The following is a 16822-nucleotide window of genomic DNA, read 5'->3' as shown; positions in this document are numbered from 1 at the left end:
GCCTCTCTGCCCTCCTTGTGATCTCTCTTTCTCTCTCTCTCTCTCTCTCAAATAAATAAAAAGTCTTAAGGGGTGCCTGGATGGCTCAATGGGTTAAAGTCTCTGCCTTCAGCTCAGGTCATGATCCCAGAGTCCTGGGATAGAGCCCCACATCAGTCTCTGCTCAGCAGGGAGCCTGCTTCCCTTCCTCTCTCTCTCTGCCTGCCTCTCTGCCTACTTGTGATCTCTGTCAAATAAATAAATCTTTAAAAAAAAAGTCTTAACACACACACACACACCAGCAACTTTGCTAAAATAATAGGTAAATACATTCTTATTTGTAAGTTTATATATCCTAGAGAATTGAAGTGACATTTAAAACACTGGTTCTTGGGCCCCTGGGTGGCTCAGTGGGTTAAAGCCTCTGCCTTCGGCTCAGGTCGTGGTCCCAGGGTCCTGGGATTGAGCCCCACATCGGGCTCTCTGCTCAGTGGGGAGCCTGCTTCCTTCTCTCTCTCTCTACCTACTTGTGATCTCTGTCTATCAAATAAATAAAATAAAACACTGGTTCTTGTCATTTCTTCATTTGTGACATATATATGTATATTTTAAACATTTGTTCTAAATTTTCCTGTTAATATATAGGCACTCTCTATGTACTGAGGATATAACTATATCCTGTCCTATAAATTTCAAATATTCTTCCAGTTCATTATTTACTTTTCACTTCAGTTAAAATGATGTGTCTCCTTGTGTACATATTTATTTTAGGCACAAAAAGAGAGGATCAAAACCATTCTCTCCAAAATAAACAGCTGCAATATGACAAACATGCACACACAACACACACGCATGGCACACACACACACACACACACACACAAGATGTTATTTTATTTCTACCCCAAAGTTCAGCATAAGCTCTACTACAACAAGCCTAAATAAACCAAACACATCCTTCTCTTATCAGACATAAAATCCATGGAAAATAGAGGTTTACGCTGTTTGTCCGAGAAATATGACCGTATAGAAATAAAACACGTTAATCCTTTTCAGAAGTTGTAAAGAAGCAACACATGTCACCTGTTCCCCTCTCTTCCATGCTGTCTTAAAAATACTATCAAAGATCTCATTAAAAGAATTTTTTCCCCAGTTAGAACCAGTCCTTTTGGAGGGACAGTGACTCCGTTTCAGTTGTTGTATATTTAAAATTTTACAATAACGTCTCTGCAGTTTGGTTTCCATGAAAGAAGCCTCACCCAAGCCTATCCTTCCCAACAGCCCTCTGGTTTGTCTGCCCCTCTCCTCCGACTTCTTTGCCCAACCTCTTCTCCCTTTTGTCCACACTTCATCCTCTCTTACAGCTCTTCTCCTTGGGGTCAGAGGGGTGGGTGTGATAATGACTGCATGTACACAAGGGAGAAGGTCAGGGGACTCTTTCAGGAGACATTAATTCTCGGTGTCAAATCACTACTTTAACGATGGGAACACTGGCTTGCGAAAACAATCATTGGGGCAGGAAGGCTTTAAGAAATTTTTCAAAATATCAGGTAGCTGTTACTCTCCCAGAGACTTACACCCACCTATTTGGAAATCACGTTTTGGGCTTTGCTTTCTAAATAGTTGTTACTTCTAGACTTGGATTGCAAGCTCTGGCAACCCCAACACTGGGTATAGCACCTGGAACATATTCTGTCGGAATAAAAAATAGCTGCTAAATGAACAACGGGACCATGGAGCCAGCTGCCTCGATTCAAACTCTGCCTCTGTCACTTACCAGCTATGTCACCCTGGACAAGACTCTTAACCTCTCTGGATCTCATCCGTAAAATGAGGAGAATATTACCTACACCATTTGGAGGATTGCCTGAGTTAATTCACGTAAAAGTATTTCTGGCAGTGCTGGGCACACGGAAAGTGCTGATTATGATTACAAATAAAGAGAAGTCTGTTACTAAAACAAATCAAGGTGAAGAAGAAGCTCTTCAAGTTCTCAGTGTACTTATCATCTAGGAGGAGAGATCCAGCAGATACAAAGTCAAAGGCCATAAATGCCAAACACAAAGTTCAAAATGCCATGGGAATTCTGAGGAAATATCATCTCACATAAGAAAGTTTATGTGGGAAATGTAGTGTCCTCGTGCTGTCTCCTGAAAGGGTTTTCGATGGTAGGATGGACAACACCTCTGGGGAAAGGGATGGTGTGTCAGTTTGGGCTCCTTGAGAAGGAGACACCAAGACAGCATTACATGTGTAGGAGATTTATTGGGGGAACTGGCTGTGAAGGAGAAAAGGGAGAGACCTGAGAAAGCATGGGGAGGCTGAACCACAGTGCAGGTCTGACCCCCTGTGTAGGAGACAGGGAAGGAAGGAGGGCTGGAAGGAAGGATCTCAGACTCCCAACTCAGTCCTAAGAGGGTCTCGACCAAACCATTGGGAGTCCTCAAGCCAAATCACCCTTCAGGGGCATCTGGATCTTGCATGAGTGGACCACAGTAGTATCCCCACTTGCTCAGTAACTGCAAGTAGCCCAAGAGAAGCTCAGCTTTGGCTAAGAAGTGGTGGAGAATCCAGAGGGCAGCAGCTGGAGCCATCAGTCAGTCATGATCCCCACAGCAGAGCCTGAGTGGCACATGCTCATGGTCCCACAGTGGGGCACAGGCAGTGTCACTAGTACCTATGTGTCGCTGAAACCCTGGTTGACGTTCAGTGAATATGTGCCATCACTTAAAATCAAACGCAAGACGATATCATAGGGCTCCTTATCTTTTTAGGCTAAAGCACAGTTGCAATAGTGAAATGAAATATTTACTGTCACAAATTACAACTACTTTTAAAATACCTTTCAGATGTGGGTTCAGTTTCTAAAGCAATTCAAAAGACATAAAAATGGTTATGAAATATCTCTTTTATAAAAATCACAGTTAAAAACTTGAAATGGACATTCAGAACTAAGTCAGAAACAAAGTTTGACTAAGAATCTAAAAGGTAAGTCCTTTCTGAACTGGAAGCTTCAGGCAGCTATTGATCCAATGAGAATACAAGAAAACACACTGCAAAAGAGCAAGGTGCCACATGAATATGTATAATCCCAAGACAGCTAATGTGAGGTGAAGTGGCATTCAAGGCAAAAATGAAGAAGATCAAAATTACCCCAGGGCGCCTGAGTGGCTCAGTGGGTTAAGCCCCTGCCTTCGGCTCAGGTCATGATCTCAGGGTCCTGGGATCAAATCCCACATTGGGCTCTCTGCTTGGCAGGGAGCCTGCTTCCTCCGCTCTCTCTGCTTGCCTCTCTGCATACTTGTGATCTCTATCTGTCAAATAAATAAATAAAGTCTTTAAAAAGAAATTACCCCTAACCACTAGAGCCACGCCCAGCAGGACAGATGGTCCCACAGATGAGAGGCATGAAGGAAAGAAGACCATTGAGAACACAGCACTTCCCTGGGCCCACCCACTGTCACTCTGGGACACACAGTCACCAACTGGAAGGCCAGACAATATGTGCACTCCCTAGCTGTCCTCGTTTTACATATATATACATTTCCTGGCTTCTGGCCAAGTATTGAATGCATAAGTTAAATGCATTTATGAGAGTGTTCCCCCAAAGAATAACAATAACAAGTCTTATTGATTACACTATTTCCTTTGTTTTAAGGCACAGGACAGGTAACAAGACACCCTCAGTTCTTATCACTACTTGAGCAAGAAAACTGGGTCAGTGGCTGGGTCTACCTCTTACCTTCACAGAGACAACACAAGCCAGGGCAAGAGAGCTCCCTCTACATCTAGGACTCCATTCTTAGTTCCTCCAAGTGGCCTTAGAGGAAGTGATGTCCCTCTTGTCAAGCCTGATCTCCTGTCCCACACCCTTCATTGCACTGAAGGCCCCACCCTTCTCCATTTGTATTCCCCTTCTCTGCAATGCTTCTTCAATTTTGGTCTTTCATTAGTTCCTTCTTCTACACATATATAAACTCAAATTGGCTCAGCTCTTGAAAAGTGGAAAAAGCATGACCACACATACCCACCCCCCTGCCCATCCTTGACCTGGGATTTCCTCCCTCTCCTTCTGGCATATTTATCTGTATCCTTTCCATTTCAAGACCCAGAACTATGACTCAAGCTAGCTGAAGCAAAAACAAGGTGTTACTGGCACCTGCGACCAAGAAACTCAGACATGGAGATGGCACAGACACAGCCGGGCCTCTCAGCTCACAAAGGGTCCACTGCACTCCTCTCACCCTCCATCCCTCTGCCCCACTTCCCTCTCATATGGATTCCACCTGAGGTAGGTTTCCTCCACACTGGGGAACGATGAATACTGGCAGCCCACACTATACCTTTGGGGTTTGCAATCCAGAAGATGGGGAGCTCGCACTCCCCTGGCACTCATGTTTCAAATCTCAGAGAGTCTGAGACTCTTCGGTCAATCACCAAGGGGACAAAACCAGATATGGCCCCTGCCCTCTACTTAGGTTTTCCTGGTTCCCAACAACTACCACACCACAGGATAAAAGCCACTGGACACTTAACTCCATGGTGGCCATACCATTAACTTCACACAAGTTCCTCTCTCTGCAATCCCCTCATCCCCAACCTGTTCCTCAGGGAAACCCCATATTCATCACTCCAAATCCACCTCAGACTGCATCTCCCTCAGGAAGCACTGGCAACCTCTCCAAGAGGCATAGGTCCTGGGATTCTGCCCCATTAGTATCTGAATACCCAGCCCTCCTGAGCAGACAGACAGACATACAGACAGACACACACACACACACACACACACACACACACACACTCTCTCATTCATACACTCTTGAAAAAATGTGTATGGAACTGAATTTTTGTTTACAATCTGAAGACAGCAGAGTTGTCTACTACTTTTATATATTATTAATTTTACAGTACAATAACATATTCCTCCTTTTAAAAAAGTTAAAATTTAAATGGAATCAATTTGCTATTTTGAAAGTCATTTTTTAAAATATAAACAATTCTCTACAGTTTTATCTGTAGAAAGGTCGGTATTCTAAACAGCTAGTAAAATGATTCATGCCCAATTATAAGTAAAACACAAACAAAATCAAAATACAAGTTATAAAAGTTTACTTCAAAATATTCTGGACCTATCAACTAACTCTCTTCTCAGAATAAAAGGAGGAAGTCAGTCTTTTCAGTTGTCCCAAACAAAACATCTGAGCTCCATCGGACTTTTATTCTAGGTTCACATTTCTCTCATCAGAAGTCCAGACATCCCCGAGCCCTAGAGGCAGGGAGTAGTGTATTTCTGATACACACATCTGTGTCCAAAGTTCATCTCACATTCCTGAGGTTACAAATAAAAAATGTTGGTAACTGATGAAAAATTAGGGAAGTGAGCATGATGGCAAGGTGACTTTGCTTCAAACAAGGTTAAATGAGAGAGACCAAAGAAAGACAGCCTGAAGAGCCTGAAATTACAACCAGGCTTTGCTCTGGTTGTAGAATGTCCTTTGGAACTAACATCCATGCAAATATTTTACCACCTGCTCAGCCTGCCCAAGGCCCAGAGAGGCCAATGAACAGGAAAACACAAAAGGAGTCTTTTTATCTTCTGCCATCCTGAAATCAAATATAGCCTCAAGTCTCCCTATAAGAATCTAGTAAAACGGACCAGAAAGAGAGCAGCTCAAGTCAAAGCAATATTTTTGGGAGACACGCAAAAACACTAGGGCTTTTGTTTCTATGTCAACCTTCACTGTGGTGGGTAAATATATTTTCTGATATATAAGTAGGATTTGGGGTCAGATAACTAGCAGAGGTACAACACGGCCTTTAGAATCAGGAATCCCAGCTCTGCTGCTTACTGACCGGGTGCGGACAGACAAGCAGTTAAGCTCTCTGAGCCTCAGTTTCTGCACCCTCTCAGTGGAGGGTAGAACACTGCCTGCATCAGAGGTTGTGGGAAGATGTGATGGAACCAGGATGAAAATAAACAACCATACCATAGCTTTCTACCCTACTGTTACATTCCAGACCCCCCCATCCAACACCCTCTTAGACATTTCCACTTGGATCTTGCCCTTCTCTCAAAACCAACGCCCCAACACCAATTCATCTTCCCCTATCATTAGCCAGGATCTCCTCCTAACTCCTCTGGCCCTCCTCCCAACACTCCCATTCTCCAAGATGCCTACCTCCAATGATCAAATTACACCAATGTGCTTATTGCTAGTCAGACTACAGTGCACATGGTAGTCTCAATCCTTGCTGCTAGCAATCTCACTGGGAGCAACATTTAGGAAATGAGAGCAGTCAACTGAGTCATAAACATGTTCAAATCCAGCAATTTGACTTCAGTGGAATCTGTCCTAAGGAAATGACACAAATTAGAGACAAAGCTGCTTCCCAAGATGCTTAGAGCAGGATTATTTAGATCAGAGAAAAAAAGAAAGAGAAAGGAAGGAAACAATTCAGCCATCCAGGAAATGATAAGTTAACTTACAGCACACAGTTTCAACAAATGTTTGTAGTTAATTAAAATGAGAGGGAAAAAAATGAGAGGAAAATGCAAATAATAAGTTTAAATGGCAACATATAAAATTGTAAGTGAGGGGCTCCTGTGTGGCTCAGTGGGTTAAAGCCTCTGCCTTCGGTTCAGGTCATGATCCCAGGGTCCTGAGATTGAGCCCATTATTGGGCACTCTGCTCAGCAGGGAGCCTGCCTCTCTGCCTACTTGTGATCTCTGTCTGTCAAATAAATAAATAAAATCTTTTTAAAAAGTTGTAGGTGAACTTTTCCCTACCTAAAGTAACAAATGCTTAAAAGGAAATAGACTAAAACGGTCCATTTTACTCCATCAATATATAGAGAGCATTTGGGAGAGACTCCTCTCCACTCTGCTTCCAAATAAAGGGACCAAGCCCCAATGTCACTCGATTTGCCTTGACTGAGACCTCTTCTCCCAGATCTCTTCTGCTTCAGGCTGATCACTCCTTGCCTGGCTTCAACAAACTTGTTTCATTACTTCATTACTTCGCTGAGACAATCACTAGTTCCCACTGCCTTGGCCCTTTGAAATCCCACCCCTCTTCTCCATTCACGGAGTATCTTATTTCAGACCCTTGTCATTTGTCTCTTCTTTCTCTGCCAGCAGCGTCATCCCTCCCATCACCACCCACCCCCAATCCATTTTCCTGGCCCTGCGGACAGGAGGGCAGCTCTCAAATCTTATCATTTGACCTGCTAAGAGTTCTTCAAGAGGGCCCTCTCACCGTAAAGTAAGAGAGGAGCTTCCAACTCAGACAAACAAGACCTTCTGTGATCTGACCCCCAAACTGCCTCAGCTTCTGCCAGTCAGGCTGCCACTCCTTCTCCCCCTATTAAGATCCCCCAGTCCAATTCACTGTCCTGTCCCTACCCCTGGCCTACATAGCACTCCAGTCACACATCTGACACTGTGAACACCCTCAGGGCAAGAATTCTACCACTCTTTCTCATGACCAGTGTTACCCTGGGACTCCCTTACTGGACAGGAGGAAGGAGCAGGCTGGTGTATCTCACCTTTCTATACCATTGCCATGTGTATTTCCACGACCAGCTTCCATCTCTCCTTGCTTGGAACTGCCTTCCTGCTGCACTTCCCAAATGTTCCTTGCTCTGTCCCATATGCAGCCACTAGCCACATACAGCTACTGAGCCCTTAAAATGCAGCTAAGGTAAAATGAGATGTGCTAGAAGTGTCCAACACACACTGGATTTCAAAGACTTGATATGAAAAACAGAACGTAAAAAATAGTAATATTTTATATTGGTTACCTATTGATATAATACAGACTAGAGCTGTGGGATTCAATAAAATGCATTATTAAAATTAATGTCACCTCTTTCTTCTTACTTTCTTAAATGTGGCTACTAAAAAATTTGAAGTTACACATGTGGCTCAGTAGTCTAGCCACCCTTCAGGGACCAGCATGAGGAAAACCTTCCTCAAAAGGCCCTTCTGTTTGTGCCACCCTTCATGATCTTTTCTGACCATCTGGAATCCTAAAATGGAGTCCAACATAGAAGCCACTATCTAATTACATACCATACTATATGCTTCCTGGTACATCATTCTTTTTGCTACATCAATACCATTTATAGATGGGGATTTGTAGTAGGGACTCAACCTTTAATTAAACATGGCATCTTTGCTGGAATAAGATAGCAATACACGGAATATTTTTGGTTTCTGTTTTGTTTTGTTGACTCATTTACTCTCCCATTGATGATTTCAACAATGCAGGGAGAACTGGAAGTCAGGGGACCTAATGGCTCTTTGGTCTACCTAATTAACACAATGCATATAGGCCATGTGCATATATAGATCCACGGCTTGGCTCCTTGTAAGGTCTATCTGGTCCTCAGTCTCCACCCTTGTAAAATAAGGTTAATGATATCAGGCCTATCTACAATACACAGTCAGATTAAAGTAGCTAAACAAGTTCTAACTGAAATGAGAACTACTCTACTTTCCACAGTTCGTTGGGTGTTTCGCAGTTGTGTTGTCTTTAACACAAACTAATTTTTAGAAAGAGACAACAAATTTATAGCAACTATCCAACTATAACAACTATGGTGTGGGAAAGTACCTATCAAAGTACTTTTCCTAGTCTGTTCATGATGGAGGGCCAGTAATAGGAAAGGAAACTATTACATGCCTGCTGCAAGCTGAAGTCATTTATACCTTATACTCACAACAAATTTTACGAAGTAGACACGACCATATCCATATGACAGAGTAAAGAAACTGAGGTTCAAAGACAGGCTAAGTAACCAGCCAAAGTGATGCTGCCAACGACTGGAAATCCAGGTCAGTGGTATCATCTTTGTAAAAAAGAACATCTTTATGACTGCTTGAAGACAAATATGTGAAAATCAAGAGTATTACAAGAAATATGCAAATAAAAATACAAGAATAATGTCCATTCATTTCCTTCAAGTAGTTTTCTTGCTCTTGGCTAATTCTTGTCTTTCAGGTCAAGAGGCCATTTTTTTTTTCTTTAAGTAGCAAACAAATAGGGCATATGATGTGCTAGGAACTAGTCCATGAATGTACTGTATTTCTTTAACATATTTAAACCACAGTTGTTGGCCAGAGTTTACGTGAGACATTATCACTAGAAGTCTTCAGACACATTTGCAAAAATGTAGTCCCTATGGGTAAGACTGCAGCCAACAAGGACACTGGGTCATTCCACAAACAAATGCATCCACAAAAAACAGACTCATATCAAAGAACCTGCCTGTGTTACAAAACTGAGGTCATCATGAGCTCAATGAAATGAAAAAAGAAAGTTGCTCAAAATACAATACTGCACCTTAAAGTGAAACCACAAGTACACAGTCTTGAAAATGAACTACTTTCTCAGAATGGTAATAATGTACTGTGCATCTCTAAGAAACCAAACTCATCTAGGTTTAATCGATTCCACCTTTACAAAATGGAGCCAACATAATCCTGCAGACTTGGACAGAACAAAAGTTCAAATTCTCTACCACAGAAACAGTCCCAGAGTATCAAATCTGTTCCTTTATCAAGTGTCCCTGCAGTACCATTTATCGTCACTAGAAGAACTCTGCACAATGCAACCTGTGTGAGCATGAGATTTTACTACAGGGAGGAGACAGGTCAGTTTACCAAGGACACCACACTTCACTTTCACAACTCTTGAAAACTAATCTCTCGTAACAGTAAGTAATGAATTTACATTCATTCCAAACTGAACGAGATAGTGTAAACCTCAAGGAATCTGAGATTGTAAATAACCTCACTTGGGAACCAGGTGTGTGTGTGTGTGTGTGTGTGTGTGTGTGTGTACGCGTGTGTGTGCGCGTGTGCGCGCGCCTGTGTCTGTGCAGCACCTGACTGCCAGGGAGGGGAAAGTGGCGGCTCCGCAGGCCTTGAGGTGACCGGGCTCAAATCCGGGGTGAGTTTACGCTCTGGGCGATAGGACAGAGTCCGAGGGCCAGACTGCCCGCTGTCGGGAACAATGCTGGGCCCCGGAAAGGAAGGTCTCACAGCACCCCCACAACCCCCGCATGCCGCCGGCGTCCCAGCCCCGACCCTCCCCCGGCCCACGTAAGGGCAGAAACCCACGAACCCGGGGTCCCAGGGCGGTCCTCACCCAGCAGCGCCCGCAGGTGCTTCAGGCGTGTCAGCACGTCCTTCTTGGGGTCCAGCACCTTCTGGGTGGACTTCTTCACGTCTCCGTTGCTCCTTCGGGAGAACATACCCCCACCGCGGGAAACCGCCCGCTGGCGGGGCAGGGGCGCCTGCGCCCTGCGAATAACTGCATAGGATCCGGGTCCCCTGTCGCGCGGACCCCTAGCCAACCGCCGGCGGCCGCGGCCGTTGCCTGCGCCTCCGCCGCCGCCGCCGCCGCCGCCGCGAGGGCGGGGCGGGTACTGCGAAAGTTGGCGCAAAAACGCGGTGTCCACGCGGAATCGCCGCCGCACTGCGGGAGATGCGAGTCAGCTCTTCGTATGCCGCGCCAGCGCAGCCCACTTGGACAGGCCAACGGAGGGCGCTAGTTCGCGGGCTGGCTCTGAGCTCCTTCTTGCTCCGGCTGTAGGCGGCAAGGCCTCTCGGGAAATGTAGTTCTTCAGGAGGCGAGGCGCGAGGACATACCTTTCCAGAGTCCCCAAGCTGCTGGACAGCACCCGCCTGCCCCCTCCAGGAAGAGGCCCAGAGCTCCCAACCCTTCACTCCTTGCTCTGGGCCACCAGCCCATTTTCCTCTAGTGCAACATGAACCACAAGAACATCTCAGTAAGAAAAAGTCAAGACTTTAAAATGCAAACTATTTTTCCTTTTGACTTCTAGATTCACACAAAGGAGGGAATCCGAGTCCCTTTGACCAAACTAAAATCAGAGCTCCAGCTTCACATGAACATCAATGGCTTTGGCAGCAGAAAGAGCATCCCTAGACTCTGCGTGAGGAGTCCAGCGGGTACACTTGGTTCCTGGGATCCAGCTTCACTGGGGTATGAGGTAGCCTTGCTCAGAGGGCTCCTCAGGCTCTTGTCTCTTGCTTTGTAGGAAGTGCACCCACCTTCGCTTTGTTGTGCAAGGTCCCACAGCAATCCAGTAGCAGAACCAGAAATAGAACCTGAGGGACCTGACTCTCAGGCTGGTATGCTTTTTCAGATTAGGTGCCTGAAACCTGGAGCAAAACATTGCGATGGAAAATGGCCTGGAGATTTCTTACAAGAGATCTGTAGGATTATTTACTGGCCTCTCGATCCTCTGACGCTCCAAATGTGGAAATTTGAGCGAGTATTTAAGCTGGCTCTTTAAATCATGGGCTTTCCATCCACTTGGAGCACCATTTTTCTCATTCAAGGGAACCTGTAACTTGGGGAGAAACCCAAGAGATGTGACATAGCTTTGTATTCTCATAATTAGCATAATATTAGACCTCCAGAAGAACTCGCTAAAAGTTTATTACAGAAAATGGGATAAGAGCTAGTTCTGTCTATGCTATTTTGATAGCTCTAAAAATAGGCTCTAACAACTAGAAGAAATGTGTTTGCACGCCTGGATGATGGAAATGTTCATATCCGAATCCAAGGAACATGGGATTGTGACTATTTCTTAGAAAAAGATCTTCGATGATCTGGGTGGTCCCTAAATCTAATAACTGTGTTCTATTTATAAGAGACAGAAGAGGAGAAGACACAGAGAAGGCCATGTAAAAATGGAGGCAGAGATTGGAGTCATGTAGCCATAAGCCAAGTGATCCCTGGGGACACCAGAAGCTAGAAGAAACAAGGAAGGATTCTGTCAGGGGGTTGTCCAGAGGGAGCACCAACACCTTGATTTTAGACTTCTGAACTTAAGAAATCATAAAATAAATGTGATTTTAAGCCACCTCGTTTGTGGTACTTTGTTGTAGCAGCCCTGGAAAATGAATACCACCAGATGCTGGAGACAACCCAGAGTGACTGATATTGATTATAAGACTTTGAATAAACAAACAATCAGGAATCCATAATGATACTCAAAAGAATGCTTTGTGATGTCCTAGGTGGGTGTTTCCAGTAGAAAACATAGCGTGTACCTTTGATGATTTAGGACAGAGTTGGGTTTTTGTTTGTTTGCTTTTGTTTTTATTTTTAGCTTATTTGTTTGAAAGAGAGAGTGAGAGCAGGGGGAGGGGATGGGTAGAAGGAGAGGGGTAGGGCAGACAGAGAAGGAGAAGCAGTCTCCCTGCTGAGCAGGGAGCCCCATCTTGTCTCTAGGCCGATTATCATCCAAGGACCCTGCGATCAGGACTTGAGCTGAAGACACGTGCTTAACGGACTGAGTCACCCAGGCCCCCCTGGGTGGGCATTTTTTTAAAAAGAAGAGAATGTGAGAGCCCCAGGTGGCTAAGACCCTTTCTCAGTAACAAAGTGGGAACCTGATCTGAACTGGGTATGTGTTTCAAGATTCTAACCAGGGAAGAGTGCAGGGCTTTAGAGCTTTATAATTCCCTCCATACATCACATACCAGAAAGGATCATGTTTTCCTGATGACAGAAAATTAAATTCACATGTTCAGGAAGACAGAGCCCAAGAAACCAAAACCAAGTGAGGGAAATGAGAGACCAAAATGTCCCAAATAATAAGAGAAACACCTATCAATTCTTGACGTTGTCTGCAGGAGAATTTCAGATTTGTTTGTTTGTTTGTTTTTGTATCCTATTTACATAAATTCAAGCCAACACATATTTACTGAACAATTCACACCATTAAACTGTGATGACCATAGTTTTCTACTTTCCATTCTTTTCTATTTTGCTGAAAATTGGTGTTTCAAGGGCCATGTGAAAACTGCAACTCCTGCCATCATTGATGTTAAATGCTTATCAAGCAATTCTACCATTCATTATTGTTGGATTTATACCCAGCACAGAGTCAGGGTCAGCAGTCCATCACTATTTGTGGAATAAATAGGCGCCCGGCTAGCTCAGTTGGTAGAGCATGAGACTCTTATTTGTGGAATAAATAAACTCATTCATTCATTTCTTCATTAATATCTCCATGAGCACTATTAAGCTATTAAGGAATGTTGTTTAGTACAATGTTTTCAATTTAACATTAGTTAAATTGTGTTATGAATCCAAATGTTAAAATTCTACCCTTCTTCCCTCGGAAATCTTTCTAAAATATAGAGACCTCCCTGTCTTCTTAAACAGCTTATTCACTGTTTATGAAACCATAATCTGTCCCCCCACCCACTGTGATTCCCTTCAACTCCTCTCACATGGGTGTTGCTGCCAGACACAAAGGAGAAATGCCTAGTAGATCTTTCCCATCTAATTTTGACCTCTTCTTGCCCCCAAATTCAATCTCGCTATTAGAGATCATTTGTTTACCTTTTGAACATCCATATTAGACTTTTTCTAAGTCTAAGAACTGCCAGTTCTTAGTTTCCAGATAATCTAAATGTTAATCTAAAGGTTAAGGTATTTTACTTTCTAATTGTCACTCATCAGAGTTTTTTCAGTTCGGAAGGGTTTGGGGTTTCTTCGGGTTGACTAAAATATCTTGTGCCTACACATCAGTCCTAGTTGTCCTGATTATTCTATTAATTTTAATATGTGGGAAAATTCAACTTTTTGCTGCAGATTTTCCCTTCAGATAAGCTCATTGTGCCTGTCCTCACAAGTAAGATCTTTTCACATACCAGACAGACTGTGGATTCTGTCCACATTTGGATGCTATTTGGATATAGCATTCATTTGGATGCTATTGCCACAGAGAGCCAGCCCCAATGAACTTCTGTGATGTAGTATTATTATTGATCATTGATTAGATCTTTGCATTCTTATTTTCCTAAAAAAAAAGCTATGATCTTAAAAATTCAATTTTTTATATCAACTCTAACCCTAAAATTTTGAATTCATTCAATGTGTATGTTGTGCCCCTGAGAATCTGCATCTATCTAAAATCCTAAGAAAAAAAAGATGCCCCTCCCTAAGAATGAAATGCCAATCTCAACACCTAAGAAACAAGAAACCCAATGTCCTCAGTTTCTAGATGCTATATTACTGTAGACACCGAAAATATATTTTTCTCCTCCAAAAAGATTTCCTAATGTCTTTTCTTTCCAAATATCTGTCAAATGAGGAGATTTAATACTTTAAACTTTATTATAAATCATTTTATATGATAATTTCACTTCAGGACAGACTTGAAAAAGTTTTCAAAAATATACTAGCCATTTTGATATTTCTGATGGATGCTTGATAGCAAAGCAATGCTTTAAGGGGGAAAAACCTAATCATTTTTTAAATTTAGCCAAGCAGATGTATTTGCAGCTGTGCATTTCAGCCACAATGCCATCTGCTTTGGATATATTTTCATTTTTCTTTTATCATCATAACAGTATTAACATTTCAGTGGTGAATTGTGGATACACATCAGCATTAGAAAAATGTAAGGCCATAAGTAAGTATCATAAGACCTTTTATAAATTAAAAAAATATTATCTTTGAATGATAACATTGGAGAAATCAAGAATCATGGAAACTCTCTAGATACTAAATACAACTTACATAGAAGGATGATGTACAAAGGAGAGAGATGAAGTGTCATACGTGAGAAGCCTGCAAAAATGTGCTCATGACCTCACCTTTTCCCCCAATACACAAAATGCCACCTTAGGTTTAATATTAGGTAAGATGTACTCTCAAATTTAGAGCCAGGTGCTAGATTTTCTAAAAATGAATGTAGATTATACAATGTCCACAAAAACTATTCATTTAAATGGAGAAATCCATCACACAGTTTTACTTATAAATTCCTTTAATTTTCTGGAAAAATGAATCTCAAAATAATTATTAGAGAACACTAAATCTTACTAATCATGACACAAGAATACAAATTTTTTTACTAATCTACATGTATATCCTAAATGGAGACTGCTTTTACCTGATATTTCAGACAACATTCTCAACTTTAAGCAACAGAAATTGACTGGCTATTTAGGTAAGGATGACTCATTCAGACAATGCCAGGCTCCCAAAATCAGTGGAAGGTTGGAGATATAGGCCTGGAAAACAACGAGAAAATTAGATGTTAAGGCAGCTCTGGGAGGCCTAGAAAAGTCATAGAGCAGAACACATGGGTCAGCATACCAAGACTTCATGACAATGACAGAACTTCCACCGTCCTGCACATCTTCAAGTTCAAAGTCTCAAGAATATCCAGTTGGCTAAGTCTTAGATGGCTGCCTAGCTCATGTGTCCACTCACCTGGCTGCCCTGGGTCAGAAAATCTGAGGTGCTAATCCTCTTTGTAAGTAGGACCACCCCCTACCAAGACACCTATACAGGATAAGAAATGCCCCACCCCTAAAATAATGGAGTATATTATTGGAGGAAGGGAAGTTGGAGGCTGAGTAGCTAAAATAACAATAAGGAGTAAACAATAACACAGAAAATAACAAAGGGAATCATCATTTAGGATTCGCTTGACATAAATTAACATATGCCTTGGAATACAAAAATGAACCACCTATTGGGTTGATTTGTAATTCAGATCTTATACTTTATTAAGATGATTTGAAGACATAGTTTAATGCTTTCAGTTAATCTTTAAGGAATACTTCCTAATACCACTTAAACAGTATATGTGTGAATTAGGCAATTATTAAAATCATGTTAATGAATAACTGGAAAGAATTGAATCTTATTGTTGTTTCTGTTTAAACAAAATTGAAGAATTCAAGTACCACAGAGAACATTACTAAGTACTTCCTTTTATATTATCCTCCTTTCTATGTCTTCATGTTCCTTCTTTTCTCTAAATTGATGTCCCCTCCATGAGACACACTTTCGTCACGTTTTAAAGTCCTTCTGAGTAATGTTTTTGATCCAATCAGTAGACTTCACTGAGTCCCTGCTCTGTGCTAGTTTACGCCCAGAACTGAAGTTACAAATAGAATGAGGACACAGTCTTGATTCTCAGAAAAGTCACAGTCTAGCTGAGAAGTCAGACATAGGCCTGAGCTAGAGAGCTCACAGTCTAATGCAAGAGATGACTGCCTAATAGATAATAATAATTAACAATAATGATACAGGCAGGACATTATGGGAGATACCAGGAAGGACTGAGCAGTAGAGATGAGGGGAGGATCAGAGAAGGCTCCCTGGAGAAGGTGGCATCTGAATGGTGGAAAGGAGCTCAAAACACCACAGGCAGGACAAGGAAGAAAACGCAATGGACTGTGTGAAGATCACCAGAAGCAGTCTGGTTTTGTGTGATTGCTGCTCAGATTTGTGCTTGTGGTTGTACTCAGTGTAATGTAGGGGTTGCAGAAATATGTGTATGTTCTTATAGCCTTATAAAAACAGGGCCAAGTGATAGTAAAATGTGATGATGCCAAAGCTGGAAGAGACTCTGTAGAAGCAGGACAGGATGAGGGCAAAAGCAGAGGGTCTGAATCCCAGTCCTTCCCCCTTACTAGCTGTGTAATCTTAAGTGGGTGACTCAACTCTCCAAGCCTCAGTTTTCTTCATCTATAAAATGGAGAGAAACTCACATTAGGCTATTCATTCTAAGGAGTAAATGAGTAGAGAAAGGATTGAACACAATTCTTGGTACAAAACTGTTGTTCATTGATTACTATTTTGTTTTTCTCTACTCCTCCACTTCCAGCAAATACAAACAAGGCAATTTCTTCTTTTTTTTTTTTTTTAAAGATTTTATTTATTTATTTGACAGAGAGAGAGATCACAAGCAGGCAGAGAGGCAGGCAGAGAGAGAGGAGGAAGCAGGCTCCCCACGGAGCAGAGAGCCCGATGCGGGGCTCGATCCCAGGACCCTGAGA

At 42.5% G+C, this 16822-nt stretch overlaps 1 protein-coding gene across 1 annotated transcript in view; it reads right to left on the bottom strand.

Annotated features, from left to right (window-relative positions):
* The window catches only part of LOC123926558 (flowering-promoting factor 1-like protein 2), a 345288-nt gene extending 332779 nt beyond the window's left edge, over positions 1 to 12509 (bottom strand). The window contains exons 1-2 of the mRNA XM_045980519.1: positions 12497 to 12509; positions 10131 to 10460 (exon numbers count right to left, since the gene is read on the bottom strand). Of these exons, the coding sequence (XP_045836475.1) occupies positions 10131 to 10460; positions 12497 to 12509 (343 nt within the window). The remainder of the gene's footprint in view (positions 1 to 10130; positions 10461 to 12496) is intronic.
* Positions 12510 to 16822: the final 4313 nt, after the last annotated feature.

This window comes from Meles meles, chromosome 16 (genome assembly GCF_922984935.1).
Source record: "Meles meles chromosome 16, mMelMel3.1 paternal haplotype, whole genome shotgun sequence".
In the NCBI taxonomy this organism is placed as follows: domain Eukaryota; kingdom Metazoa; phylum Chordata; class Mammalia; order Carnivora; family Mustelidae; genus Meles; species Meles meles.
Note: the sequence above shows the minus strand (reverse complement) of the source record. Positions and strands in the feature narration are given on the sequence as shown.